The sequence below is a fragment of the Larus michahellis genome, chromosome 29 (assembly GCF_964199755.1).
Source record: "Larus michahellis chromosome 29, bLarMic1.1, whole genome shotgun sequence".
In the NCBI taxonomy this organism is placed as follows: Eukaryota; Metazoa; Chordata; class Aves; order Charadriiformes; family Laridae; genus Larus; species Larus michahellis.
The window spans coordinates 877,905-905,728 of record NC_133924.1 but is presented as its reverse complement, the minus strand read 5'-3'; the positions used below and the strand labels follow the sequence as shown (position 1 = coordinate 905,728).

Genomic DNA, 27,824 nt, shown 5'->3' with positions numbered 1-27,824 from the left:
TTCCGTTTCTTCTCGGTAGTTGCACAACGCATTTCTTGTGAGGAGCGTAAGAATGTGACCACGCGGCCTCCACCTCGCTTCGGGTTCGCCCCCCGGTGCCGTAGCCACACAAACCACTGGCTCTTCACCCGTTTTCCATGTCTGTTCTGGGCCACAGCTGTTTATCAGCCCCGTTGAGCTTTGCTTCTCTTTCGGGCTTCCAACATTCCCCGAGGTGAGCTTGGGATGCCCTCTTGCCTTCATTTTGCTCCAGAAGTTATATTTCTTGCTATTTTTACGTCTAAGCCAGCAACTGCAAAAGAGCACACAAGCCCATTGTTTTGTTTCACATTCTATTCAACGTTGGCTGCCTTCTGTCACATCTCAACCAGGTGGCAACTGAAAGTTCTTGATAAAACTTTTACCTTTGTCCCTTAGACATCACCTGTGCGCTGTTATTACTGTGTTTGTCTTCATGCCACATCCCTGGCATATCTACTAATTATCCCCGCCGCTGGCAGCGTTACCCAAAATAAAAGCTCTCGGAATCAAAAGGAGTAGAGAGAGGAGCTATTGCTCTAGTCGACGTCGGGCACTAGGGGGAGGACTCGCAAGTCTAGCACACCTCACCGGGGACATTCACCCACTATTTATACACAAAATATTCTCATCATTCCACCTACCTAACACATAACTGCACCCAGGCTTACAGATTCATCAGGATGACCCAACAGCCTTTTCGCACAGGCATATTAAGTTTCGCGGCACCGGCAAAACACTTCCGCGCAAGCTTCTCGGTGGTCATTTGGGTGAGGAGACCCTTCCTCACATTATCCTTTTAAGGTATTGAGTCATCGCAGGACAGCAGAAGTTTACTGTAAGTTTGCCGACTTCTGGAGGACGATAAGTCCCTTGAAGCAGCCACAGCTCTGTCCTAATTGGTATAGCAGAACATACTCGACACATAAAAGAACCTTGAAGTAATTAACTACTTCTTGCTACCCCATCCTTGGTGATGAGCTACTTCTGGCTGTCTCCTCATTATCACTATCTGTAAACTCAGCTCAGTGACTCACTATTTTCTCACACAGTAAGAAGGTCGCTAATCAGCTATTTTCCCCACACAGTGAGAAGGTTAGTACAAAACAAACAACATTTTAGCTAGCACATCACTATAAACAAAGCAGAAGCCTGTCTTTGCTAACAAGAGGGAGTCAGATCCGGGAGGAAAACACACAGTTTTCCTGCAGTTCAGATTCCCCCCTACCCACTTACCTGACCGAGCCCTGCGCGTCTGGCCAAGGGGGGGGTCAAGACAGCACCCAAAACCCACTGCAGCTGCTGCACCAGAAACTCCCAGACCCACACGCAAACACCAAGGGAAGGAGAACACCAACGGGGTCCTTCAGCCGGACCCCCCGCCCGGGAAAGCCCCCGCAGCACCAGGCCCTCCCAGGAACCCAGCGCAGCCCCGGGGAGCCCCGCCGACGGAGCCAGCGGGGGAGCCCCAGCTCAGCCGGCGGAGCTCCGGGCAGCAGCGGGGCCCCGCGGGGGGAGCGCCTCCCCGGCCCCGCACGGAGCCGGGCCATGAAGAGCGGGGGCGCACGGGGAGCGCCAGCCCGCCGGGCTCCCTTCCCCGCAGCCCCCCGCAGCCCCGCACCGAGCGGACAGCACCCAACAGCGCCCACCGCCAGGACCCACCTCCGCCCCGCAACTCCGCTCCCGCCGCCGCTCTGCCCCCGCTGAAGGGAGGGGCCTGATATTTGTACCCCGACACGGCCCGCCCACCGCTCCGGCCAATCAGCGCGCAAGGACGAGGAGTGGCGATAGAGGCAGCCAATGGGAGCGCCGCCTCCAGCTCCCCTCAGGAGTCGCCCCTCGCCTCACGTTCCGCCCGGGCCCAGCGCCGCCGTTTTGGGTGCAAATTCCGTCATTTGAGGGAGGCGTTTGCGAGGCCGCGCCCGGGGCGAAGCACTTTCGCACGCTCTGTCACGCCGTTCTGGGCCGTTCTTCCTCAGCCCGGGCCATTTTGGGGGAAAGATGGTGACTTTTAGTCCCCGCAGCCGCGATGGAAACCGCCTCCCCCCCCACCCCCGGGGCGCCAGATGTGTGCGGTGTTTCGAGAGGTGGGCCCCAGCGCCCCGAGGCAGGGGAGTTTCCCTGCGGGTTTGGGGAGGAAAGAAAGGACATGAAAGGTCGGCCCGGCCCTGGGAAAGGAGGATGTTGCTTCTCGGGAGCTCGGAGCTGCCCGCGGAGGGCAAAGGATCCAGGTGAAAAACCCCAAATGCTGCCGGTGCCCCGACCCTGCAGCACGTTCGGGAAACCTTTCCGGTACCGGGGAACGGTCGCTGTAGGAGGACACATCGTCGTAGAAAGAAACTCTAGAACGACCCACATGGCAGCGGCGGCAGGAGCGGGCTGGAGGAAGTCATTCCTTCCCAACTCTAACCATTACTTAACAACTCCACGACGATCTGGTGTGTGGCAGATGCCTTTCAGGTGTGAGCTGAATGCTGTTGTCTTCCAGCTACGTCTTGGTATGCTGAGGGCACCTTCCGGTACACTTGCCTTGTTACGACTTCCCTCCTCTTCAGCCATCAAGTTTATTAATTATGACGATTAGTGGCCTGTGAGGAGGGTGACGGGCGGTATGTACGTGCCCCAGGGCCAACATAAAGGGGGCTCTATTGTCCCGCTTTACTGCTAAATCCGCCCCCCGGGGGTTGTTTCGTGCCCCCTTTCGTAGGGCCAGCGCGGGGGTATTTAAAGGGCCCGGTGGGGGGGCGCAGCCGGGGGGCAGTTGCAGCGGTGTCGGTAACGGGAAGGAGCGGGTGGGCAGAGCCGGGCGGCCGGTAAAGCCTGTGGGAGCCGGGGCGCGTCGGGGACCGAGGGGAAAAGCGGCAGCGGAGGAGGCCGGGGGTCCCGCAGCGGGCGAGCGTTGGGAGCGCAGTGGCTGGAGCGCAAAAAGGCGGAACCCAAAGGCTCTTTCAAGAGCCGCCCCCGGGGGTTCCGCGGAGGAGCCGGACACGGGTCTGGGCTGCGCCCGGAGCGGGGGAGCTGCTCCCCGGTACCCCTGGGGCGAGGGCAAGGGGGATGGCGGGGCGGCCGTGAGCGCTGAACCGAGGGGTGGGCGCCGCCGGGAGCGACCAGAAGAGCTGGGTCAGTCCCCAACGCCCACAGCTGCTTTCAGCTGCTGCTGGGGCTCCTCCTGCAGCAGCACCTTCTTGAGGGGTCAGGATTTGGGGGTGGCCCAAGGGCCCCCATGGGCAGGAAAACACGGGGACACGGGCTGAAGCTACCCCCCTCCCACCGCCAGCACCCCACACTGCCAGGGCAGGAGGGAGAAGATGTTGGGCAGCAGAGACACCCCCTCACAGCCGTGTCCTCCAACGCTCCCAAAGGCAGGATGGAAAGTGCCAGCAGAGGGGAGGGGACAGGGCTGCCTCCAGCACACACCCCTGCCCCAGCAGGAGACAAACACATGTAGAAATACATCATGTTTTAATAAACAATACAAAACAGCAGGAAAAAAAAGCTTCTGTGTGAATGAGAGTCTAACTTTCAAGGGAGCCCCACAGGGGCCACTTCACCCCCTGGCTCTGTGTCCCCTGCACAGGGCCAGGGACCTGCACTGACATTGCTGCACCCAGCTCATCTGGCAGCAGCTGCTCCAGCTCCATCACCACAGCTCAGCATCACCTGTGAGGTGTGAGAGGAGCAAGATGGGTTCTGGGGTGGGCCCAGGAGGATGAAGAAACCAGTCCCAGGCTTGAGGTCCCAGTGCAGGCAGCACACAGCAGCTCCCAGCACCTCTCCCCACCTGCAGGACCAACCCGGAGCAGCAGCTGAGGGAAGGACACCCCCACGCTCCCCTGCGCTGCTGGAAGGGCTCAAGCTGTGAGGCCCCACCACGCAAAGGTCCTTTCTCCAGCGCCTCTGTCACCCCAGCGCTTGGGGCTTGCTGCAGATGTACGGCCGTGACTGGGAGCAGCCTGCACTCGCGACAGCCCCGTCGTACAAATACGCACACTCTCCTTGGCCCTGCACCACAAACCTGCAACAAGCAGCACAGGCACCGCTGGCACCGCAGGGGTCGCGGTCGTCCCCTCAAGCACCAGGAGGGGACAAGGGCCGCCTGCGAGGGACAGCCCCAGCAGACACGTCCCACCAGGGCCCTGCCCGTCCCACCGCAGGACGGTCTCCCCACGGCCCCGGCTCCCAACAGGACTCACCTCTGGTTGAAGCTGCTGCCATCCACCCACTGCAGGCGCTCGCCCCGTCTCCGCAGCCCAAGCCAGCAATCAACATGGGCCTTCTGACTCCAGAGGAACTCCTGGGCAGGACACAGAGAAGCCAACAGTCAGGAGATGCTGCTGCCAGCACAATGCTGGTCCCTGCCAGCCCCACACGGCTACCAACAGCCCTGGGATGGCAGCAGCTCCCACCCCACGCCTGCTCCAACAAGCTCCAGAGCTGCTGCAGGAGCTCACCAGCCCGGCCAGCGCTCTCGCTCCTGCTCTGACACAGCTCGGCTCCAACCCCAGGCTCTGCACCCAACCCAGGAACACCCCCAAACCCCCACGCAGCCACAACAGCCCCTCACTCACCATCTCCCACTCCCTCCGGGGCATGGCCAGCGAGGCCCCATGTGAGGAGCACTGCTCCTGGCTCCACTCCCAGCTCCTCTCGTCCTTTGAGAAGTAGTAGCAGACATTGCGGTGCACATTCCAGCCCTCAGGACAGGCCAGCATCGGAGCCACAGGCACAGCTGGATCCCCTCCACATCTTCCCACTGGAGAGGGAAGGGCAGAGGATTGGGCTCCGCAGGGACCAGGGGACACAGCTCCGCGGGGCAGGGAAGGAGGCAGCCGCTCCTCCCTTACCTGAGAGTACAGCAACAGCCACGGCCAGAGCCAGCACCAGAGCCACCAGCACAGCCAGCACCACGACCCACACTGGATGGAGCGTGTGCCACTGGCCTGGAGGGGGAAAGAGCCACTCGGGGTGAGGACGGTGCTGTCCCCCTCCCAGCCCCACCACCCCCAGCACAACCTGCCCAGGGAACACAGGAGGGACCCCCCAGACCCCTCTACCCCACACACACTCAGCTGCAGCTTCTCAACCCCCTCCCCGGGCACAGCAACTGCCATCGGGCCATTCCCAGCTGGCAGCAAGGGACAGTCACACAGGGCAGGGACAAGGCTGTCACCCCACACACACTGGGGGACAGCCCCCAGCAGGAGAGCTGCCAGGCAGAGAGAGACGGGGGGGCTGATACAGCCCCCCAGGGAGGACCCAGCAGAACACAAGACCCTTTCCCAGACAGCTGGAAGAAGCCCCACACGTGCCAGCCCCACTCCTCCTGGGGTGACACTGCCACGGGGACACTGTCCACTCCCAACACTCACGGAGGTGACCCCCAGTGTCACCTCCCAACTCACCCACGACTCTTCTGAGTTTCCTTCTGCCTGTAGCCCCAGGCACCTCTGGATTGGGGGATGCCCCTCCATCCTGGGGACTCAGGGGCTCCTCCACATTCCCATCGCTGGAGCAGATTACGTTCCTCTCCCCCATGGCACTCTGAAAAGTGAAACCACTTTGCTCAAGGCAAGCAGGATCTTGCCTGTTTCAAGCCAAGGCTTGGATCCAGTTCTACCACCCCTGCTCCGATCATCATGTTAGGGGATGGCAGAGAACGCGACAGAGTGGATCGCGATGAAATAAGTCTCTTTATTAACAGAGACCTGCCTGGGTACGAAAGGTAAGCAAGGAACTCGCACTCCTGCCATCCCTTGGCCCCAGCTGTGCCAGCACCCTCCCCACCACCCTGCGCACACCCTTCCAGACAGGGCACAAAGCACTCGCCACCTGGGGGCAACCCCAGCAGGGGCCCTGGCCTGGGATTGCCGGGGGAGGGTCCAGGGTCCCCCCAACACCTCTGCTGAGCCCTCCTCTGCTCACCACAGCAGCTGGACACCACCACCCACAGCCCCAGCACCCCAGGCTGGGGCAGGGACGAGACCTTCAGCCTTTGGGGATGGAAACTCCATGATCCCGGTGAGACAAAGGGTGCAAAAAGGCTCCTGTGGGTGCTTCAGAGAAAGACTCAGGTGAGGGCAAGGGAGGGAGCGAGGCAGATCCGGGAGGAAAACACACAGCCCTGCAGTTCAGATTCCCCCCTACCCACTTACCAGACCGAGCCCCGCACGTCTGGCCAAGGGGGGGTCAAGACAGCACCCAAAACCCACTGCAGCTGCTGCACCAGAAACTCCCAGACCCACACGCAAACACCAAGGGAAGGAGAACACCAACGGGGTCCTTCAGCCGGACCCCCCGCCCGGGAAAGCCCCCGCAGCACCAGGCCCTCCCAGGAACCCAGCGCAGCCCCGGGGAGCCCCGCCGACGGAGCCAACGGGGGAGACCCAGCTCAGCCGGCGGAGCTCCGGGCAGCAGCGGGGCCCCGCGGGGGGAGCGCCTCCCCGGCCCCGCACGGAGCCGGGCCATGAAGAGCGGGGGCGCACGGGGAGCGCCAGCCCGCCGGGCTCCCTTCCCCGCAGCCCCGCACCGAGCGGACGGCACCCACCCGCACCGCCGACGGCACCCAGAGACTCCGTCCTCCGACACCCACCGCTCCCGCCGCCGCTCGCCGCGAACTGACGGACGAGCGGTATTTATACCCCTGGCATAGCCCGCCCACCGCTCCGGCCAATCAGCGCGCAGGGCTCAGGAGTGGCGGCAGAGGCAGCCAATGGAAGGGCCGCCTTGAGCTCCCCTCAGCAGCTGCCCCAGTGCCTGGAACCGGGACGGCGCCCGTTAAACGCTTGTGGCTTTGCGGTAACTGACTGCGGCCAGACGGCACCGGGCCGAGCTGTACACAATGAGCCACTTTTGTTGATAACAAAGCAGAGAGCCAGATGGAGCCCGGAGAAACCAGGACCAAGAGGTAAACAGCGATTAGATAAGACGAGCACGCACAAAATGCAATTCTCTGCCAGGTTCAGCCACCCCTAGCAATTGTTAGCACAGCTGTTAGTCTTTAACGACAGGGTTTGGCAGCTGCATGCCACAAAAGTGAGAAAAATGGGTGAGATTGGGACTAAGGAAGAAATGTTTTAGGCCGGGGGTGGTGAGACCCTGGCCCAGGTTGCCCAGAGAGGTGGGAGATGCCCCGACCCTGGAAACATCCCAGGTTGGACGGGGCTGTGGGAGACCTGGTTGGGGGGAGATGTCCCTGCCCGGGGCAGGGGGCCGGACTCGATGGATTTGCCGGTCTTCACCAGCAAGGGCTCCAACCACGCCGCCCAAGTTGCAGAAGGCAGGGTCTATGAGAATGAAGAGCCGCCCACAGTAGGAGAAGATCAGGTTCGAGACCATCTGAGGAACCTGAAGGTGCGTAAGTCCATGGGACCGGATGAAATCCACCCAGGGGTCCTGAGGGAGCCGGCAGATGAAGTCACTAAGCCGCTTTCCGTTATATTTGAAAAGTGGCGGCAGTCTGGTGAAGTTCCCGCTGACTGGAAAAGGGGAAACAACCCCCATTTCCAAAAAGGGGAAAAAAGGAGGACGCGGGGAACTACGGGCCAGTCAGTCCCACCTCTCTGCCTGGCAAGGTCGGGGAGCAGATCCTCCTGGAATCTCTGCTAAGGCACACGGAAAATTAGGAGGTGACTGGTGACAGCCGACACGGCTTCACCAAAGCCAAATCCTGCCTGACAACTCCGGTGGCCTTCTGTGATGTTGCCACAGCATTGGTAGACAAGGGGAGAGCAACCGATGTCATCTACCTGGATTTATGCAAAGCGTTTGACACCGTCCCGCACGACATCCTGGTCTCTCAATTGGAAACGCATGGATTTGATGGAGGGACCGCTCGGTGGATAAGGAACCGGCTGGCTGGCCGCACTCAAAGCGTTGCGGTCAATGGCTCAATGTCCACGTGGAAACCAGTGACGAGTGGTGTTCCTCAGGGGTCAGTACTGGGACCAGTGCTGTTTAACATCTTTGTCGGTGACAGGGACAGTGGGATCGAGTGCACCCTCAGCAAGTTTGCCCACGACGCCAAGCTGTGTGGTACGGTCGACACACTGGAGGGAAGGGATGCCATCCAGAGGGACCTGGACAGGCTGGAGAGATGGGCCTGTGCGAACCTCATGAAGTTCAACCAGGCCAAGTGCAAGGTCCTGCACCCGGGTCAGGGCAATCCCAGGGACAAATACAGGTTGGGCAGAGAATGGCTTGAGAGCAGCCCTGAGGAGGAGGACTTGGGGGGTGTTGGTGGACGAGAAGCTCAACATGAGCCGGCAATGCGCACTTGCAGCCCAGAAAGCCAACCGCATCCTGGGCTACACCAAAAGAAGCGTGGCCAGCAGGGCGAGGGAGGCGATTCTGCCCCTCTACTCTGCTCTGGTGAGACCCCACCTGGAGAACTCCGTCCAGCTCTGGAGTCCTCAGCACAAGAAGGACACGGACCTGTTGGAGCGGGGCCAGAGGAGGGCCACGAAGGCGATCAGAGGGCTGGAGAACCCATGCTATGAGGACAGGCTGAGAGAGTTGGGGATGTTCAGCCTGGAGAAGAGGAGGCTCCGGGGAGACCTTAGAGCCCCTTCCAGTCCCTTAAAGGAGGCCCACAGGAAGGATGGGGAGGGACTCTGGATCAGGGAGTGTAATGATAGGACACGGGGTAACGGTTTCAAACCGAAAGAGGGTAGATTTAGATTGGATATTAGCAAGAAATTCTTTACTGTAAAGGTGGTGAGGCAGTGGAAGAGGTTGCCTAGGGAAGCTGTGGCTGCCCCATCCCTGGAAGTGTTCAAGGCCAGGCTGGATGAGGCTTTGAACAGCCTGGTCTGGTGGGAGGTGTCCCTGCCCAGGGCAGGGGGGTTGGAAGTACATGATCTTTACGGTCCCTCCCAACCCAAACCATTCTATGATTCTATGAGTTTGAAGGTCTCTTCGATCATAAACTATTCTACGATAAAATGCCCCGTAAAACCCCGTTCAGGTACCGCACTTAGGCTGGGACAGCCTCGTGCACATAAATAAATATTTACCCTCCCTAATCCACATTTCTCACCCGGCTCCCTCCTTCGCGCGGGTCAATGAGAAGTTTTATACCAGCAGCCAGCTGTTGGGTGGTTTCCGAGCCGCGTCTAGAAACGAGGATGTTCTCGTTGAGGGATATTAGCTGTTGAGCATAAATGAGTGAGTTTTAATTAGAATAAATTACTTGGGATTATAGCACGGTGCTGTTTGCTGAGCTTTACTGAGCACGAGTAGCTGGAGTTGACGAAGCCTTTAGGCCGCGATACTTAATTTTCTTAGTAATTTTCCCTGGAGCTGGGCCAGCGCTGGGTTTAGTCTTTTACTACGGGAGAGACCCTCGCGTCTCCCCCACGCCTGGGACCCTCGTGTCTCCCCGCGTTCTGCCCAACAAGGGCAGGCACACAAGGGATGTGAACCAGAAGCTACAGGGGCTCCAGCCCTCGGCTGAAATTGCAAATCAACCCGGTAAGAGCCTGCCCGGACACAGGAAAAGAATCCAATGAGATGTTTGAAGCCCCCACGCCAAAAATCACCACCGGACTAAAAGACACCCGTGAGGAGGGGGTGTAGAGATCGCAAGGGTATAATTGCCCAGGGATTTCTTTGTTTGGGGTTGAGCCTGAAGAAGGAGGAAGCGTCTCCCAGCCCGTAAGTGCGCGTCACCAGAAATGGGGCATGAACGCTCGGGCAGCAGCTCCTCCTGAGGTACTTTAAGCAGGCAGAGTGTACTTTTAAAATATGAGGTAAAAATATATTTTAGAAGGTAGAATCTCTCATTAAGGAAGAATAAAGAGCTGTAAAGAACTCGCAAGGCCCTGTGAAACCAGACACTTGCTACAAACAATAAATGCCTTACTAATGAATATACCCTTGAAGACAAACAGGAGGCTGAGAATAAGGAACATCCCACCACAGGAGGCGCCGAAACCTGCTGAAAACCAGACAGCTGCTGGATAAGGCATAAAGTCACCAAAAACTGGCAGTAACTGGGGGAAAGGTAAAGGCAGCAGTGGGAGATCGCCACCACCCGCTCCATTAGAGACCGCATTGGACCGACCGCCCCCACGGTGCTGGAGCACGCGCGCATCCACTGAAGGACCTTGTAACTTTACATGAAAGCGAGAGACTGTGCTAACCAACAGAAAGCGTTAAGACAAGGTACCAACCAATAATTATAACTAAGGGTGTGTGTTTCTGCGTTTTGAGCCGTATAAATATTCCGGAGAGTTTTTAGGCCGGTGTGCCGGCTTTGTGGATTACCACCTAGCACCCACCTTGGCAGAAACGACTGAAATAACTAACACCTCTGCTCCGGGTGTATCTGCACACCGGGTAAACAACCCCGCTTTGGGACAACACTCCTTTAACGATAACTACCCTGTTGTATTTAGTGACTTATGAGTGAATTAGTTACATTTAGCGAATTATTACCGTGACTTTAGGCCTGACAGCGGAGGCACAAACAGCCTGGCTGCTGTAGGTGCGGCTGCACTCAAAAGCGGCAGCCAGGTGCACGGACAGTACGGTTTATTCGATGCAACATATACACGATTCCTCAGCAACGCCGGTGATAAACGCACTAAACGGCAAAATAGCGCTGTGGCTTTCACGGCACGATTGCAAGCACAAGCTTGATTTCCCGGGCAAGCACTCGGCGTGGCCGAGGTCGCAACTCTTACCAAAAGGCGTCCCTTGTGGGGGATGCGAGGAGGACAAACGCCTCAATCCGTCCCGATGACTGGGTGTTGGATTCTCCTCCCTCCATTAGCTACAAAATCGGGGTAAACCATATATTCCCATTGTGCGGAGGGTGGGTGCGGTCAAGCCGTCGTTCCTTCTGGTTGTACTGGGAGCCGTTCCGTTTCTTCTCGGTAGTTGCACAACGCATTTCTTGTGAGGAGCGTAAGAATGTGACCACGCGGCCTCCACCTCGCTTCGGGTTCGCCCCCCGGTGCCGTAGCCACACAAACCACTGGCTCTTCACCCGTTTTCCATGTCTGTTCTGGGCCACAGCTGTTTATCAGCCCCGTTGAGCTTTGCTTCTCTTTCGGGCTTCCAACATTCCCCGAGGTGAGCTTGGGATGCCCTCTTGCCTTCATTTTGCTCCAGAAGTTATATTTCTTGCTATTTTTACGTCTAAGCCAGCAACTGCAAAAGAGCACACAAGCCCATTGTTTTGTTTCACATTCTATTCAACGTTGGGTGCCTTCTGTCACATCTCAACCAGGTGGCAACTGAAAGTTCTTGATAAAACTTTTACCTTTGTCCCTTAGACATCACCTGTGCGCTGTTATTACTGTGTTTGTCTTCATGCCACATCCCTGGCATATCTACTAATTATCCCCGCCGCTGGCAGCGTTACCCAAAATAAAAGCTCTCGGAATCAAAAGGAGTAGAGAGAGGAGCTATTGCTCTAGTCGACGTCGGGCACTAGGGGGAGGACTCACAAGTCTAGCACACCTCACCGGGGACATTCACCCACTATTTATACACAAAATATTCTCATAATTCCACCTACCTAACACATAACTCCACCCAGGCTTACAGATTCATCAGGATGACCCAACAGCCTTTTTGTGCAGGCGTATTAAGTTTCGCGGCATCGGCAAAACACTTCCGCGCGAGCTTCTTGGTGGTCATTTGGGTGAGGAGACCCTTCCTCACATTATCCTTTTAAGGTATTGAGTCATCGCAGGACAGCAGAAGTTTACTGTAAGTTTGCCGACTTCTGGAGGATGATAAGGATGTCCCTTGAAGCAGCCACAGCTCTGTCCTAATTGGTATAGCAGAACATACTCGACACATAAAAGAACCTTGAAGTAATTAACTACTTCTTGCTACCCCATCCTTGGTGATGAGCTACTTCTGGCTGTCTCCTCATTATCACTATCTGTAAACTCAGCTCAGTGACTCACTATTTTCTCACACAGTAAGAAGGTCACTAATCAGCTATTTTCCCCACACAGTGAGAAGGTTAGTACAAAACAAACAACATTTTAGCTAGCACATCACTATAAACAAAGCAGAGGCCTGTCTTTGCTAACAAGAGCGAGGCAGATCCGGGAGGAAAACACACAGCCCTGCAGTTCAGATTCCCCCCTACCCACTTACCTGACCGAGCCCTGCACGTCTGGCCAAGGGGGGGTCAAGACAGCACCCAAAACCCACTGCAGCTGCTGCACCAGAAACTCCCAGACCCACACGCAAACACCAAGGGAAGGAGAACACCAACGGGGTCCTTCAGCCGGACCCCCGCCCGGGAAAGCCCCGGCAGCACCAGGCCCTCCCAGGAACCCAGCGCAGCCCGAGGGAGCCCCGCCGACGGAGCCAACGGGGGAGCCCCAGCTCAGCCGGCGGAGCTCCGGGCAGCAGCGGGGGCCCCGCGGGGGGAGCGCCTCCCCGGCCCCGCACGGAGCCGGGCCATGAAGAGCGGGGGCGCACGGGGAGCGCCAGCCCGCCGGGCTCCCTTCCCCGCAGCCCCGCACCGAGCGGACGGCACCCAACAGCGCCCACCGCCAGGACCCACCTCCTCAACTCCGCTCCCGCCGCCGCTCTGCCCCCGCTGAGGGGAAGGACCGGATACTTGTGCTCCGACACGGCCCGCCCACCGCTCCGGCCAATCAGCGCGCAAGGACGAAGAGTGGCGATAGAGGCAGCCAATGGGAGCGCCGCCTCGAGCTCCCCTCAGGAGTCGCCCCTCGCCTCACGTTCCGCCCGGGCCCAGCGCCGCCTTTTTGGGTGCAAATTCCGTCATTTGAGGGAGGCGTTTGCGAGGCCGCGCCCGGGGCGAAGCACTTTCCCACGCTCTGTCACACCTTTCTGGGCCGCTCTTCCTCAGCCCGGGCCGTTTTGGGGGAAAGATGGTGAGTTTTAGTCCCCGCAGCCGCGATGGAAACCGCCTCCCCCCCCACCCCCGGGGCGCCAGATGCGTGCGGTGTTTCGAGAGGTGGGCCCCAGCGCCCCGAGGCAGGGGAGTTTCCCTGCGGGTTTGGGGAGGAAAGAAAGGACATGAAAGGTCGGCCCGGCCCTGGGAAAGGAGGATGTTGCTTCTCGGGAGCTCGGAGCTGCCCGCGGAGGGCAAAGGATCCAGGTGAAAAACCCCAAACGCTGCCGCTGCCCCGACCCTGCGGCACGTTCGGGAAACCTTTCCGGTACCGGGGAACGGTCGCTGTAGGAGGACACATCGTCGTAGAAAGAAACTCTAGAACGACCCACATGGCAGCGGCAGCAGGAGCGGGTGGGCAGAGGTTGTTCCTTCCCAACTCTAACCATTACTTAACAACTCCACGACGATCTGGTGTGTGGCAGACGCCTTTCAGGCGTGAGCTGAACGCTGTTGTCTTCCAGCTACGTCTTGGTATGCTGAGGGCACCTTCCGGTACACTTGCCTTGTTACGACTTCCCTCCTCTTCAGCCATCAAGTTTATTAATTATGGCGATTAGCGGCCTGTGAGGAGGGTGACGGGCGGTATGTACGTGCCCCAGGGCCAACATAAAGGGGGCTCTATTGTCCCGCTTTACTGCTAAATCCGCCCCCCGGGGGTTGTTTCGTGCCCCCTTTCGTAGGGCCGGCGCGGGGGTATATAAAGGGCCCGGTGGGGGGGCGCAGCCGGGGGGCAGTTGCAGCGGTGTCGGTAACGGGAAGGAGCGGGTGGGCAGAGCCGGGCGGCCGGTAAAGCCTGTGGGAGCCGGGGCGCGTTGGGGACCGAGGGGAAAAGCAGCAGCGGAGGAGGCCGGGGGTCCCGCAGCGGGCGAGCGTTGGGAGCGCAGTGGCTGGAGCGCAAAAAGGCAGAACCCAAAGGCTCTTTCAAGAGCCGCCCCCGGGGGTTCCGCAGAGGAGCCGGACACGGGTCTGGGCCGTGCCCGGAGCGGGGGAGCTGCTCCCCGGTACCCCCGGGGCGAGGGGAAGGGGGATGGCGGGGCGGCCCTGAGCGCTGAACCGAGGGGTGGGCGCCGCCGGGAGTGACCAGAAGAGCTGGGTCAGTCCCCAACGCCCACAGCTGCTTTCAGCTGCTGCTGGGGCTCCTCCTGCAGCAGCACCTTCTTGAGGGGTCAGGATTTGGGGGTGGCCCAAGGGCCCCCATGGGCAGGAAAACATGGGGACACAGGCTGAAGCTACCCCCCTCCCACCGCCAGCACCCCACACTGCCAGGGCAGGAGGGAGAAGATGTTGGGCAGCAGAGACACCCCCTCACAGCCGTGTCCTCCAACGCTCCCAAAGGCAGGATGGAAAGTGCCAGCAGAGGGGAGGGGACAGGGCTGCCTCCAGCACACACCCCTGCCCCAGCAGGAGACAAACACATGTAGAAATACATCATGTTTTAATAAACAATACAAAACAGCAGGAAAAAAAAGCTTCTGTGTGAATGAGAGTCTAACTTTCAAGGGAGCCCCACAGGGGCCACTTCACCCCCTGGCTCTGTGTCCCCTGCACAGGGCCAGGGACCTGCACTGACATTGCTGCACCCAGCTCATCTGGCAGCAGCTGCTCCAGCTCCATCACCACAGCTCAGCATCGCCTGTGAGGTGTGAGAGGAGCAAGATGGGTTCTGGGGTGGGCCCAGGAGGATGAAGAAACCAGTCCCAGGCTTGAGGTCCCAGTGCAGGCAGCACACAGCAGCTCCCAGCACCTCTCCCCACCTGCAGGACCAACCCGGAGCAGCAGCTGAGGGAAGGACACCCCCACGCTCCCCTGCGCTGCTGGAAGGGCTCAAGCTGTGAGGCCCCACCACGCAAAGGTCCTTTCTCCAGCGCCTCTGTCACCCGAGCGCTTGGGGCTTGCTGCAGATGTACGGCCGTGACTGGGAGCAGCCTGCACTCGCGACAGCCCCGTCGTACAAATACGCACACTCTCCTTGGCCCTGCACCACAAACCTGCAACAAGCAGCACAGGCAGCGCTGGCACCGCGGGGGTCGCGGTCGTCCCCTCAAGCACCAGGAGGGGACAAGGGCCGCCTGCGAGGGACAGCCCCAGCAGACACGTCCCACCAGGGCCCTGCCCGTCCCACCGCAGGACGGTCTCCTCACGGCCCCGGCTCCCAACAGGACTCACGTCTGGTTGAAGCTGCTGCCATCCACCCACTGCAGGCGCTCGCCCTGTCTCCGCAGCCCAAGCCAGCAATCAACATGGGCCTTCTGACTCCAGAGGAACTCCTGGGCACGACACAGAGAAGCCAACAGTCAGGAGCTGCTGCTGCCAGCACAATGCTGGTCCCTGCCAGCCCCACACGGCTACCAACAGCCCTGGCATGGCAGCAGCTCCCACCCCACGCCTGCTCCAACAAGCTCCAGAGCTGCTGCAGGAGCTCACCAGCCCGGCCAGCGCTCTCGCTCCTGCTCTGACACAGCTCGGCTCCAACCCCGGGCTCTGCACCCAACCCAGGAACACCCCCAAACCCCCACGCAGCCACAACAGCCCCTCACTCACCATCTCCCCCTCCCTCCGGGGCATGGCCAGCGAGGCCCCATGCGAGGAGCACTGCTCCTGGCTCCACTCCCAGCTCCCCTCGTCCCTCGACAGGTAGTAGCAGACATTGCGGTACCCGACCCAGTCATCAGGACAGGCCAGCACCAGAGCCGCAGGCACAGCTGGATCCCCTCCACATCTTCCCACTGGAGAGGGAAGGGCAGAAGGGCAGAGGATTGGGCTCCGCAGGGACCAGGGGACACAGCTCCGCGGGGCAGGGAAGGAGGCAGCCGCTCCTCCCTTACCTGAGAGTACAGCAACAGCCACGGCCAGAGCCAGCACCAGAGCCACCAGCACAACCAGCACCACGACCCACACTGGATGGAGCGTGGGGCACCTGCCTGGAGGGGGAAAGAGCCACTCGAGGTGAGGACGGTGCTGTCCCCCTCCCAGCCCCACCGCCCCCAGCACAACCTGCCCAGGGAACACAGGAGGGACCCCCCAGACCCCTCTACCCCACACACACTCAGCTGCAGCTTCTCAACCCCCTCCCCGGGCACAGCAACTGCCATCGGGCCATTCCCAGCTGGCAGCAAGGGACAGTCACACAGGGCAGGGACAAGGCTGTCACCCCACACACACTGGGGGACAGCCCCCAGCAGGAGAGCTGCCAGGCAGAGAGAGACGGGGGGGCTGATACAGCCCCCCAGGGAGGACCCAGCAGAACACAAGACCCTTTCCCAGACAGCTGGAAGAAGCCCCACACGTGCCAGCCCCACTCCTCCTGGGGTGACACTGCCACGGGGACACTGTCCCCTCCCAACAGGCCACAGGGGGGGCCCCGCACTCACCCACAAGTCCTCTGCGTGGACTTTCACCTGTGCCCCGAGGCATCTCTGCGTGTGGGGATCTCCCTCTGTCCCGGGGACTCAGGGGCTCCCCCACATTCCCCTCGCTGGAGCAGGATCTGTTCCCTTTTCCCATGGCACTCTGAAAAGCGGAACCACTGCACTCACAAGAAGCACAATCTTGCCTGTTTCAAGCCACTTCTACCACCCCTGCTCTCATCATTGTGTTGGGACATTGCAGGGAACACCAGGCAGGACATCAGGACCATTAACTCTGTTGGCTGACTGGCAGCACACCCGGCTGTCACAGATCAGCCCTGGCCACACGGTCTCACCCAGGCTGAGGAAGGCCATGCCAGGGAAGGGCTGTCCCTGCTCCCCCTGGGACGCTGCAGCCTGTCCCCAACACCTGGGGACACCAACACAGCCCCAGTGAGCTCAGGGACCAGCCCCTGGAGCCCAGCAGGGCCAGCGTCCTGGGGACGGTCGCTGATGTCTGGCTGAAGGAGGGCAGAAGGCAGACGAGGGAGGAACAGCCCCAGGTCTGGACATTCCCCTCCAGCCCCACTCACCCAGCTGAGCCCTGCAGCCCGGCCTCCACCAGCCCAGGCAGAAACCCCAACTGCCAGCAGCTGCTGGAGCACCAGCTCTCCGTCCTGGCAGGCAAATGCCAACGCCCGGCACAGGAGAGCGGCAAGAGAGGCTCCGTCTGCACCAGGGCACGGGGCTGCTCTCCCCAGAGCTGCTCCTGCGCCTTTGCACAAAGCGGCTCCCGCAGCCCGGGCTTCTCTGCTTGCCAAACCCACTGCTCCACCGTGACCCACGCCCCGGCTCCGTGCCCCGAAAAGCAGCAGCGGCTCCTTCCCAAACAACCCGCCCGGAGGATGGAACCTCCGGCCCCCGCAGACAGAGACGGCGACTGCGCAGGGCGGGCCTGGAGCCCAAAGCCCCGGCAGCACTAGGCCCTCCCAGGAACCCAGCGCAGCCCCGGGGAGCCCCAGCTCAGCCGGCGGAGCTCCGGGCAGCAGCGGGGGCCCCGCGGGGGGAGCGGCTCCCCGGCCCCGCACGGAGCCGGGCCATGAAGAGCGGGGGCGCACGGGGAGCGCCAGCCCGCCGGGCTCCCTTCCCCGCAGCAGCCCCCGCACCGAGCGGACGGCACCCACCGGCTCCCCGCTCCGACACCCACCGTTCCCGCCGCCGTTCGGCGCGAACTGACTGAGGGACGGTATTTATACCCCTGGCACGGCCCGCCCACCGCTCCGGCCAATCAGCGCGCGGGGCGAGGAGTGGCTGCGCGGCGCCTTTTTCAAACTGAACTCAACTACTCCCAGCGTGGACCCCCGCGAACGGACCATTCTGAAGGAAACCGGGGGGTTTTTGTCTCTTTGCCCCGCCCCCGGTGAGCGATGGGGCGGCTGCGAGCAGCAGCGCGGAGGCAGAAGGGCTGCCAGGAGAAGGACGGCCGGTACCGGCCGCCCCCCCGCCCCGGGACGGGCAGAGATGGTGCCGCCATCGGCCCGGGTGCCCTCGGCGACAGGCCACAGCCAGCGGAGCTCCAGGCAGCAGCGGGGCCCCGCGGGGGGAGCGGCTCCCCGGCCCCGCACGGAGCCGGGCCATGAAGAGCGGGGGCGCACGGGGAGCGCCAGCCCGCCGGGCTCCCTTCCCCACAGCCCCGCACCGAGCAGACGGCACCCAGGGGCTCCGCGTTCCCACACTCACGCCGCCGCCGCCCAGGGCCACCTGCCTCAGGGACACCGCATTTATACCCCTCGCGTGGCCCGCCCCCACCACTGCTCCGGCCAATCAGCGCGCAGGGACCAGGAGCGGCGGGAAAGAAGCTCAGCCAATCGGAGCGGGCCTTCCCGCATGGGTGTGACGTGATGGACAGCTCTCCGGGGCGAGGCGCTCACAGCCCCTCCCGCGGCCGTTCCTCTCGGGCCGTTTTGGGTGGAAACTCGGTGATTTTTAGCCCCCGGGGACCACCGGAGGGTGCCAGACGCCCCTTCCCTCCGCGGTGCGGTATTTGATGAGGTGTGCCCCGAGGCCCCCAGGCCGGGGAGTTTTCCTACGGGTTTTGGTATGAAATAAAGCAAATCAAAGGTCGGCCCGGACCCGGAAAGTGGGATTTTGCTGCTGGGGAGCTGCAGGTGGAGGGTAAAGGATCCACCTGGAAAACCTCAAATGCTGCCAGCGACAGGCACCTGCAAGACCCTCCTGAAAACCTCCTGGTGTTGGGGATAATGCACTGCAGGGACAACCAGCATCATTAATTAATTAACTCGGCATTACACAGAGCCCAGGGGCAGCCGGGGTCAACAGGAAAGCGGCAGGAATAACGCACAAAGAGCCACCCCTCGCCAGGTTCAGCCATCGCCGCTAATTATTAGCCATCAACAACGTGCTTTGGCAGCTGAATGCTAGAAAGTTCTAAGAACGAGGTACAGTTGGATGAGGTCTGAGGAAGAAGTTGTCTGCGCCGAGGGGGGTGAGCCAGGCAGGTTGCCAGAGAGGTGGGAGATGCCCGGGAACATCCCGAGTCCGGCTGGGTGAGGCTTTGAGAGCCTTGATGGAGGTGAAGGTCAAGGGCAAGTCCTGCCTGACCAACCTGGTGGCTTTCTACAACGGAGTGACCGCATCAGCGGACAAGGGAAGAGCTACGGATGTCATCTATCGGGACTTCTGCAAGGTCTTTCACACGCTCCCCCCCACAACATCCTTCCCTTGAAGTCGGAGGATACGGATTTGATGGGTGGACTGTTCGGTGGATGAGGAACTGGCTGGATGGTCGCGCCCAGAGGGTGGTGGTCAGTGGCTCGATGTCCAGATGGAGGAGGGTGACAAGTGGTGTCCCTCAGGGATCCGTACTGGGACGGGTGCTGTTCAACATCTTCATCAATGACATGGAGAGTGGGATCAAGTGCACCCTCAGCAAGTTTGCCGACCACACCAAGCTGAGTGGAGCGGTCGACAGGCCAGAGGGACGGGATGTCATCCAGAGGGACCTGGACGAGCTGGAGAGGTGGGCCCGAGCCAATCTCCTGAAGTTCAAGAAGGCCAAGTGCAAGGTCCTGCACTTGGGTCGGGACAACCCTCGTTATCAATACAGGCTGGGGGCCGACGTGACAGAGAGCAGCGGAAAAGGACTTGGGGGTCCTGGTGGACGAAAAGCTGGACGGGAGCCAACAGTGTGCGCTTGCAGCCCAGAGGGCAAATCCCATCCCGGGCTGCGTCAGAAGAACCGTGGCCAGCAGGTCCAGAGAGGGGATTCTCCCCCTCTACTCTGCTCTGGTGAGACCCCACCTGGAGTCCTGCGTCCAGCTCTGGAGCCCTCGGCACAAGAAGGACACGGAGCCGTTGGAGCGGGGCCGGAGGAGGCCCCCGGAGATGATCCAAGGGCTGGAGCCTGTCTGCTGCGAGGACGGGCTGAGAGAGCTGGGGGGGTTCAGCCTGGAGAAGAGAAGGCTCCGGGGAGACCTTGGAGCCCCTTCCAGTCCCTGAAGGGGGCCCTACGAGAGGGTGGGGAGACGCTGGCCCAGGTTGCCCAGAGAGGGGGTGGAGGCCCCATCCCTGGAGACATCCAAGGCTGGATGAGGCTCTGAGCGACCTGATGTAGCTGAAGACGTCCCTGCTGACTGCAGGGGGGTTGGACTAGATGGCCTGTAAGGGGCCCTTCCAACCCAACGCATTCTATGATTCTATGAAGATGTTTCTGTGTTACCTGAAATAAAAGCTCTCGAAACCAAAAGCAGTTCAGAGAGGAGATATTGCTTTATTTGTCGTCAGGTGCGAGGCGGAAAACCCACAAATGTAGCCCACCTTACCCCGGATATTCACCCGTTATTTAAACACACAAGATTCTCGTTATTCCACCTACCTAAAACACAAGTCCACGTAGGCTTACGGATTCATCAGGATGGCATATGGAGCCCGGGGAAACCAGGATCAGCGGGTAAACAGGAATTAGATAAGACGAGCACGCACAAAAAGCAATTCTTTGCCATTCTTTAGTTGTTTAGCATAAATAAGTAAGTTTTAGTTAGAATAAATTACTTGGAGATAAATGATGGGGGAGATGCTGATATCATAGAGTGGTTCGGGTTGGAAGGGATCTTAAAGATCCTGGTGCCTCCGTAGCTTCTGGTTCACACTCCTTGTGCGCCCGCCCTTGTTGGGCAGAAGGTGGGCAACCAAAGTATCCCAGACTCGGGAGAAACACTACCCAAACTTGGGAGAAAAACTACACAGACTTTAGAGTGATATCAGCATCTCTCCCATAGTAAAAGACTAAACCCAGCGCTGGCCCAGCTCCAGGGAAAATTACTAAGAAAAATAAGTATCGCGGCCTAAAGGCTTCGGCAACTCCAGCTACTCGTGCTCAGTAAAGCTCGGCAAACAGCACCGTGCTATAATCCCAAGTAATTTATTCTAATTAAAACTCACTCATTTATGCTCAACAGCTAATATCCCTCAACGAGAACATCCTCGTTTCTAGACGCGGCTCGGAAACCACCCAACAGCTGGCTGCTGGTATAAAACTTCTCATTGACCCGCGCGAAGGAGGGAGCCGGGTGAGAAATGTGGATTAGGGAGGGTAAATATTTATTTATGTGCACGAGGCTGTCCCAGCCTAAGTGCGGTACCTGAACGGGGTTTTACGGGGCATTTTATCGTAGAATAGTTCATGATCGAAGAGGCCTTCAAGGTCCATCGAGTCCAACCCCCTGCCCCGGGCAGGGACATCTCCCCCCGGACCAGGTCTCCCACAGCCCCGTCCAACCTGGGATGTTTCCAGGGACGGGGCATCTCCCACCTCTCTGGGCAACCTGGGCCAGGGTCTCACCACCCCCAGCCTAAAACATTTCTTCCTTAGTCCCAGTCTCACCAATTTTTATCACTTTTGTGGCATTCAGATGCCAAACCATGTTGCTTGTGACTAACACCGGTGCTAAAAACTGCTAGGGATGGCTGAACATGGCAAAGAATTGCTTTTTGTGCATGCTCGTCTTATCTAATTCCTGTTTACCCGCTGATCCTGGTTTCCCCGGGCTCCATATGCCATCCTGATGAAGGCATCCGGATGCCATCCGGAGCGGTGGGGGGGGCGGGCCGTGCGAGGGGTACAAATGCGGTGTCCCTGAGGCAGTTGGCGCTGGGCGGCGGCGGCGTGAGTGTGGGTGCGATGTGGGAGTGCGGAGCCCCTGGGTGCCGTCCGCTCGGTGCAGGGCTGTGGGGAAGGGAGCCCGGCGGGCTGGCGCTCCCCGTGCGCCCCCGCTCTTCATGGCCCGGCTCCGTGTGGGGCTGGGGAGCCGCTCCCCCCGTGGGGCCCCGCTGCTGCCCGGAGCTCCGCCGGCTGAGCTGGGGCTCCTCCGTCGGCGGGGCTCCCCGGGGCCGCGCTGGGTTCCTGGGGGGGCCTGGTGCCGCCAGGGCTTTGGGCTCCAGGCCCGCCCTGCGCAGTCGCCGTCTCTGTCTGCGGGGGCCGGAGGTTCCATCCTCTGGGCGGGTTGTTTGGGAAGGAGCCGCTGCTGCTTTTCGGGGCACGGAGCCGGGGCGTGGGTCACGGTGGAGCAGTGGGTTTGGCAAGCAGAGAAGCCCGGGCTGCGGGAGCCGCTTTGTGCAAAGGCGCAGGAGCAGCTCTGGGGAGAGCAGCCCCGTGCCCTGGTGCAGACGGAGCCTCTCTTGCCGCTCTCCTGTGCCGGGCGTTGGCATTTGCCTGCCAGGACGGAGAGCTGGTGCTCCAGCAGCTGCTGGCAGTTGGGGTTTCTGCCTGGGCTGGTGGAGGCCGGGCTGCAGGGCTCAGCTGGGCGAGTGGGGCTGGAGGGGAATGTCCAGACCTGGGGCTGTTCCTCCCTCGTCTGCCTTCTGCCCTCCTTCAGCCAGACATCAGCGACCGTCCCCAGGGCGCTGGCCCTGCTGGGCTCCAAGGGCTGGTCCCTGAGCTCACTGGGGCTGTGTTTGTGTCCCCAGGTGTTGGGGACAGGCTGCAGCGTCCCAGGGGGAGCAGGGACAGCCCTTCCCTGGCATGGCCTTCCTCAGCCCGGGTGAGACCGTGTGGCCAGGGCTGATCTGTGACAGCCGGGTGTGCTGCCAGTCAGCCAACAGAGTTAATGGTCCTGATGTCCTGCCTGGTGTTCCCTGCAATGTCCCAACACAATGATGAGAGCAGGGGTGGTAGAAGTGGCTTGAAACAGGCAAGATTGTGCTTCTTGTGAGTGCAGTGGTTCCGCTTTTCAGAGTGCCACGGGAGAAGGGAACAGATCCTGCTCCAGCGAGGGGAATGTGGAGGAGCCCCTGAGTCCCCGGGACAGAGGGAGATCCCCACACGCAGAGATGCCTCGGGGCACAGGTGAAAGGCCACGCAGAGGACTTGAGGGTGAGTGCGGGGCCCCCCCTGTGGCCTGTTGGGAGGGGACAGTGTCCCCGTGGCAGTGTCACCCCAGGAGGAGTGGGGCTGGCACGTGTGGGGCTTCTTCCAGCTGTCTGGGAAAGGGTCTTGTGTTCTGCTGGGTCCTCCCTGGGGGGCTGTATCAGCCCCCCCGTCTCTCTCTGCCTGGCAGCTCTCCTGCTGGGGGCTGTCCCCCAGTGTGTGTGAGGTGACAGCCTTGTCCCTGCCCTGTGTGACTGTCCCTTGCTGCCAGCTGGGAATGGCCCGATGGCAGTTGCTGTGCCCGGGGAGGGGGTTGAGAAGCTGCAGCTGAGTGTGTGTGGGGTAGAGGGGTCTGGGGGGTCCCTCCTGTGTTCCCTGGGCAGGTTGTGCTGGGGGTGGTGGGGCTGGGAGGGGGACAGCACCGTCCTCACCCCGAGTGGCTCTTTCCCCCTCCAGGCAAGCGACCCACGCTCCATCCAGTGTGGGTCGTGGTGCTGGCTGTGCTGGTGGCTCTGGTGCTGGCTCTGGCCGTGGCTGTTGCTGTACTCTCAGGTAAGGGAGGAGCGGCTGCCTCCTTCCCTGCCCCGCGGAGCTGTGTCCCCTGGTCCCTGCGGAGCCCAATCCTCTGCCCTTCTGCCCTTCCCTCTCCAGTGGGAAGACGTGGAGGGGATCCAGCTGTGCCTGCGGCTCTGGTGCTGGCCTGTCCTGATGACTGGGTCGGGTACCGCAATGTCTGCTACTCCTTCTCGAGGGATGTGGGGAGCTGGGAGTGGAGCCAGGAGCAATGCTCCTCGCATGGGGCCTCACTGGCCATGCCCAAGAGCAAGGAGGAAAGGGTGAGTGAGGGGCTGTTGTGGCTGCGTGGGGGTTTGGGGGTGTTCCTGGGTTGGGTGCAGAGCCCGGAGTTGGAGCCGAGCTGTGTCAGAGCAGGAGCGAGAGCGCTGGCCGGGCTGGTGAGCTCCTGCAGCAGCTCTGGAGCTTGTTGGAGCGGGCGTGGGGTGGGAGCTGCTGCCATGCCAGGGCTGTTGGTAGCCGTGTGGGGCTGGCAGGGACCAGCGTGGGGCTGACAGCAGCATCTCCTGACTGTTGGCTTCTCTGTGTCGTGCCCAGGAGTTCCTCTTGCACCTCAAGGGCCTCATTGATTGCTGGCTTGGGCTGCGGAGACGGGGCGAGCGCCTGCAGTGGGTGGATGGCAGCAGCTTCAACCAGAGGTGAGTCCAGGGCCGGGGGGAGACCGTCCTGCGGTGGGACGGGCAGGGCCCTGGTGGGACGTGTCTGCTGGGGCTGTCCCTCGCAGGCGGCCCTTGTCCCCTCCTGGTGCTTGAGGGGACGACCGCGACCCCCGCGGTGCCAGCGGTGCCTGTGCTGCTTGTTGCAGGTTTGTGGTGCAGGGCCAAGGAGAGTGTGCGTATTTGTACGACGGGGCTGTCGCGAGTGCAGGCTGCTCCCAGTCACGGCCGTACATCTGCAGCAAGCCCCAAGCGCTCGGGTGACAGAGGCGCTGGAGAAAGGACCTTTGCGTGGTGGGGCCTCACAGCTTCAGCCCTTCCAGCAGCGCAGGGGAGCGTGGGGGTGTCCTTCCCTCAGCTGCTGCTCCGGGTTGGTCCTGCAGGTGGGGAGAGGTGCTGGGAGCTGCTGTGTGCTGCCTGCACTGGGACCTCAAGCCTGGGACTGGTTCCTTCATCCTCCTGGGCCCACCCCAGAACCCATCTTGCTCCTCTCACACCTCACAGGTGATGCTGAGCTGTGGTGATGGAGCTGGAGCAGCTGCTGCCAGATGAGCTGGGTGCAGCAATGTCAGTGCAGGTCCCTGGCCCTGTGCAGGGTGGAGGGGACACAGAGCCAGGGGGTGAAGTGGCCCCTGTGGGGCTCCCTTGAAAGTTAGACTCTCATTCACACAGAAGCTTTTTTTTTTTTCCTGCTGTTTTGTATTGTTTATTAAAACATGATGTATTTCTACATGTGTTTGTCTCCTGCTGGGGCAGGGGCGTGTGCTGGAGGCAGCCCTGTCCCCTCCCCTCTGCTGGCACTTTCCATCCCGCCTTTGGGAGCGTTGGAGGACACGGCTGTGAGGGGGTGGCTGCCCCCCGGGGTCTTCTCCCCCCATCCCTGGCAGCGTGGGGTGCTGGCGGTGGGAGGGGGGTGGCTTCAGCCCGTCTCCCTGTGTTTTCCTGCCCATGGGGGCTCTTGGGGGCTCCCCCAAATCCTGCCCCCTCAAGAAGGGCACCCGGGCTGGTGGGTGCTCCAGCTCTGCCCTTCCCTGGGTGGGTGCTGCTGCCAGCGCCGCCTGCCCCTCTCCTGGCAGCCGTCCTGCTTCCACGCTGTTAACCACAGCCGCCCCCTTTCTCCTCGGGGATGAGGCAAAATAACACCCCCTGGGGCCTGAAAGCCATCGGAAGGGAGGAAAAGCGGCTTTGAGGGCTGTTTCTGTCATGATGGCGGCGGGGGGAGAAGGGCTCAGGCCCTGGTGGTCTAGCTCGTGTTCCCCCCACCTCTCCCCCCCGACTCTTTTTTTTTTTTTTTTTTTTTTTTATTGCTTCCCCCCATCCCTGGGCTCCTGCCAGCACTGCCCCCAGTTCAGCCTGGACTGGGGGGTGGGGGGGGCCGTGGTTGAACGCGGCCAAACTCTGGAGCCACCAGCGTGGCTGAGCACCCGCCTTCTCCCCCACCACACACACACACACCCCCACCCCCCCAGTGAATTCCTTCCTGCCGCTGTTGGTGCGGAGAGGAGGAATCCTGCTCAGCGGCCGGCCGGGTTTGCCGTTCCAGCTGTGAAAATGCAAAACATCAGCTTAACGAGGCTGCAGGCGTCAAGTTTGTGGGGTCGGTTGCTCTCTTCAGGGCTCTTTTTGGGTGCGAGTGTCCTGGTTTGGCCTCGAATGGCAAGAAAGAACCTCCTGCCGCTCTCTGGAGCTTCGCCCCCCCCCACCCCATGGGGAAGAATCCGGAAGAAAAAGGCAAAACTCATGGGTTGAGACACAAAGGCAGTTTAACAGAATGGCGAAGGGAACGGGAAAACACCAAGGACACGGATGGAGGAATGTTCAAACACGATTATGGAACCACCACGCACCGGACCGACCCTGGGATGCCCCAGCCCGCTCCGATGGGATGGATACGTGTGTCCCTGCCGGAGCCTGGGGAGAATCAACCCTATCCCCGCCAGAACCAGGACACTGCTGTTTGAGCCCCTCCAGGTGCATTCTTGGGGCAGGGGGGCTGGAAAAATCCCCCCCTTGGTGTTGGGGGGAAAGGAGGAGGAGCAATGGAGGAAGGCGGTGAGGGCATGGGGTGGTTCAGGGCGACGACGACGTGGATGGGGACAGCAATTGGGAGGATCTGGGGGGATCTTGGGGCGCTTTCCCCAGTGTTCCTGGTCTTGTTGTTCCTCTCTCCCATGCGGAAAGGGGCCAACAAGCCCCTGGCAGCGTGGCCAGCAGGACGAGACGGGGGGGTGGGGGGGGAGTGGGATTCTGCCCCTCTGCTCCGCTCTGGGGCCATCTGAGGGACACGGAGCCGTTGGAGCGGGGCCGGAGGAGGCCCCGGAGATGCTGGGAGGGCTGGAGCCCCTCTGCTGTGGGGCCGGGCTGAGAGAGTTGGGGGGGTTCAGGCAGGAGGGGTGGAACTCGGTGGCCTTTAAGGTCCCTTCCCACCCGGACCAGCCTATGGCCAGGACGGAGAAAGGGACCTGTGTGAGGACAGGCTCTAAAAACATATAAATCGGTGTCTGCGGGGGACGTGTTGGCAGCTTCCCCCCCACACACACACCCAGCTCCTGCCCATCGGGGCCAGCAGTTGCCCAGGAGCTGCTCCCTGCTAGAAATACAGCAGAAATCGGCTCCATGGCAGAAACCTGCCATGGATTTGGGGAGATTTTTTCCCCTTTTTGGCTGACGGACCCCGCCACTCGCCGCGTCGCTGCAGCAGCCGCAGCACGATGCCTGCCGGGACCGCGGTCCCGACCCATCCAGCTCCCAGCAGCGCCCAGTACCACCGAGGACCTGCACCAGGACCCAGACTGGGAGCGAGGGAAGAAGCAGCTCTTCGGTGGTCTTTGCCCCCTTTTTAACACCCGCAGTTTCAGCAGACGGGTCCTTCCGTGTCATTCCGCTCGGCGAGAAAACCTTTCCGGTGCCTGTAGGAGCGACGGAGCCGAGAAAACCCACAAAAGCGCCTTTTCTGCTTGGCTGGGGAAGCTGCGGGAAGCAAAGCCTCGGAGCCGGGAGCTCCGTTCCTGTCCCCGTGCTGCACCCAGAGGTGCCCTGGAGAAGGGAAGGACCCAAAGCCGAGCCCTTGGGATGCTTGAAGGGATGGGGAGAGGCTGCCGGTCGCTCCCGCTCAGCAACAAGAAAGGGGAGCGCGCGAAGCCCTGCATGGAGGCGTGGGGGTGTCCTTGGGGTCTGGCTGTACTTTATTACTTTTTTTTCCCCTCAATTTCCAAGAAAATCAGGCTACGGAGAGGAAACCTGCTTGTGCCGTCGCTCTGCCCCAGGCTGGAGACGGGTGGTGAAGCCGAGCGTTGGGTCTTGGCCACCATCAGCTCAGGAAACGGATGGAGAAGGCGCGGGCAATCCTTTCCTCCCTGTGCTTTGCTGGGCTCCGGCAGCATCAGGGACGTCAGCTCCCCCCAAACCCCCACCCGTGGCCGAGCAGAAACCCCACGAGGGCGGGAGGAGAGGACAGGACCCACCGTGCGACGCCACCGAGAAAATTCACTTCCCGGGACCCTTCCCGGGACCGTTCAGCCTCAGCTGCCGGGAGCTGAGGGCAGTGGCCCATCTGGCTCGGTGTAGACGGTGGTCGTTGCCACGGCCGGTCCCTGCCCTTGTGGCATTAAGGTTGGGGCCACCAGACAGTTCTTGCCCCGCCCCCCCCCACCGGAGCAAAACCGAGCTCGGAGACCAGTGGTGGGTTTTGTGGTCCAAGAGGACCCAAGCGTTTCCAAGGGGTTCCAAGGGGATCCAGCGGGCTCCAAGGGGATCCTAGAGGTTTCAAAAGTTTCCAAGGGTGTCCAAGGAATTCCAAGTGGTACCAAGGTTATCTGAGGGTTCCAAAGGGGATCCAAGGTGATCCAAGGGGGTCCAAGGGGATCCAAGGGGATCGAAGGTCATCCAAGGGGATCAAAGGTCATCCAAGGTGTTCCAAGGGATTCCAAGGGGATCCAATGGGTTCCGAGTGGATC

The 27,824-nt window shown here is 60.9% G+C and overlaps 2 protein-coding genes and 1 pseudogene across 7 annotated transcripts; 1 reads left to right on the top strand and 2 right to left on the bottom strand.

Moving 5' to 3' along the window:
• Window positions 1-1,847: 1,847 nt before the first annotated feature.
• On the bottom strand, window positions 1,848-12,584 carry LOC141735209 (C-type lectin domain family 2 member B-like). 5 transcript variants are annotated; one of them, XM_074567834.1, is made up of 9 exons: window positions 11,540-12,012; window positions 10,701-11,169; window positions 9,053-9,163; window positions 7,764-8,063; window positions 5,421-5,559; window positions 4,863-4,958; window positions 4,587-4,771; window positions 4,212-4,312; window positions 1,848-4,033 (listed from the first exon to the last, which is right to left on the bottom strand). In XM_074567834.1, exons 5-9 carry the CDS (start codon window positions 5,551-5,553, stop codon window positions 3,919-3,921), a joined length of 630 nt encoding a protein of 209 aa, XP_074423935.1. In that variant the 5' UTR covers window positions 5,554-5,559; window positions 7,764-8,063; window positions 9,053-9,163; window positions 10,701-11,169; window positions 11,540-12,012; the 3' UTR covers window positions 1,848-3,918. The 5 variants fall into 5 exon arrangements, with proteins under 5 accessions (XP_074423935.1, XP_074423936.1, XP_074423934.1 ...); XM_074567835.1 differs by lacking the exons at window positions 7,764-8,063; window positions 11,540-12,012 and adding an exon at window positions 12,548-12,584; XM_074567833.1 differs by lacking the exons at window positions 7,764-8,063; window positions 9,053-9,163; window positions 11,540-12,012 and adding an exon at window positions 12,548-12,584.
• A 21-nt stretch (window positions 12,585-12,605) lies between these two features.
• LOC141735211 (C-type lectin domain family 2 member B-like) lies at window positions 12,606-17,472 on the bottom strand. Of its 2 annotated transcripts, none has more exons than XM_074567838.1 (6): window positions 17,439-17,472; window positions 16,279-16,417; window positions 15,733-15,828; window positions 15,449-15,633; window positions 15,074-15,174; window positions 12,606-14,895 (listed from the first exon to the last, which is right to left on the bottom strand). In XM_074567838.1, the coding sequence occupies exons 2-6, from the start codon at window positions 16,409-16,411 to the stop codon at window positions 14,781-14,783; spliced, it is 630 nt and encodes a 209-aa protein (XP_074423939.1). In that variant the 5' UTR covers window positions 16,412-16,417; window positions 17,439-17,472; the 3' UTR covers window positions 12,606-14,780. The 2 variants fall into 2 exon arrangements, with proteins under 2 accessions (XP_074423939.1, XP_074423938.1); XM_074567837.1 differs by having other exon boundaries at window positions 17,462-17,472.
• A 5,452-nt stretch (window positions 17,473-22,924) lies between these two features.
• On the top strand, window positions 22,925-25,031 carry LOC141735212 (C-type lectin domain family 2 member B-like; annotated as a pseudogene).
• Window positions 25,032-27,824: the final 2,793 nt, after the last annotated feature.

Bases quoted from the DNA above. Each gene is read 5' to 3' on its own strand.
- LOC141735209 (XM_074567835.1), bottom strand. From the start codon at position 5,553: ATGGGGGAGAGGAACGTAATCTGCTCCAGCGATGGGAATGTGGAGGAG. The intron at 4,959-5,420 runs GTGAGTTGGGAG...TTCCCCCTCCAG, and splicing joins GAAACTCAGAAGAGTCGTGG to GCCAGTGGCACACGCTCCAT. The intron at 4,313-4,586 runs GTGAGTGAGGGG...TGTCCTGCCCAG, and splicing joins CCCGGAGGGAGTGGGAGATG to GAGTTCCTCTGGAGTCAGAA.
- LOC141735211 (XM_074567838.1), bottom strand. From the start codon at position 16,411: ATGGGAAAAGGGAACAGATCCTGCTCCAGCGAGGGGAATGTGGGGGAG. The intron at 15,634-15,732 runs GTAAGGGAGGAG...TTCCCTCTCCAG, and splicing joins GGCTGTTGCTGTACTCTCAG to TGGGAAGATGTGGAGGGGAT. The intron at 14,896-15,073 runs GTGAGTCCTGTT...TGCTTGTTGCAG, and splicing joins GGCAGCAGCTTCAACCAGAC to GTTTGTGGTGCAGGGCCAAG.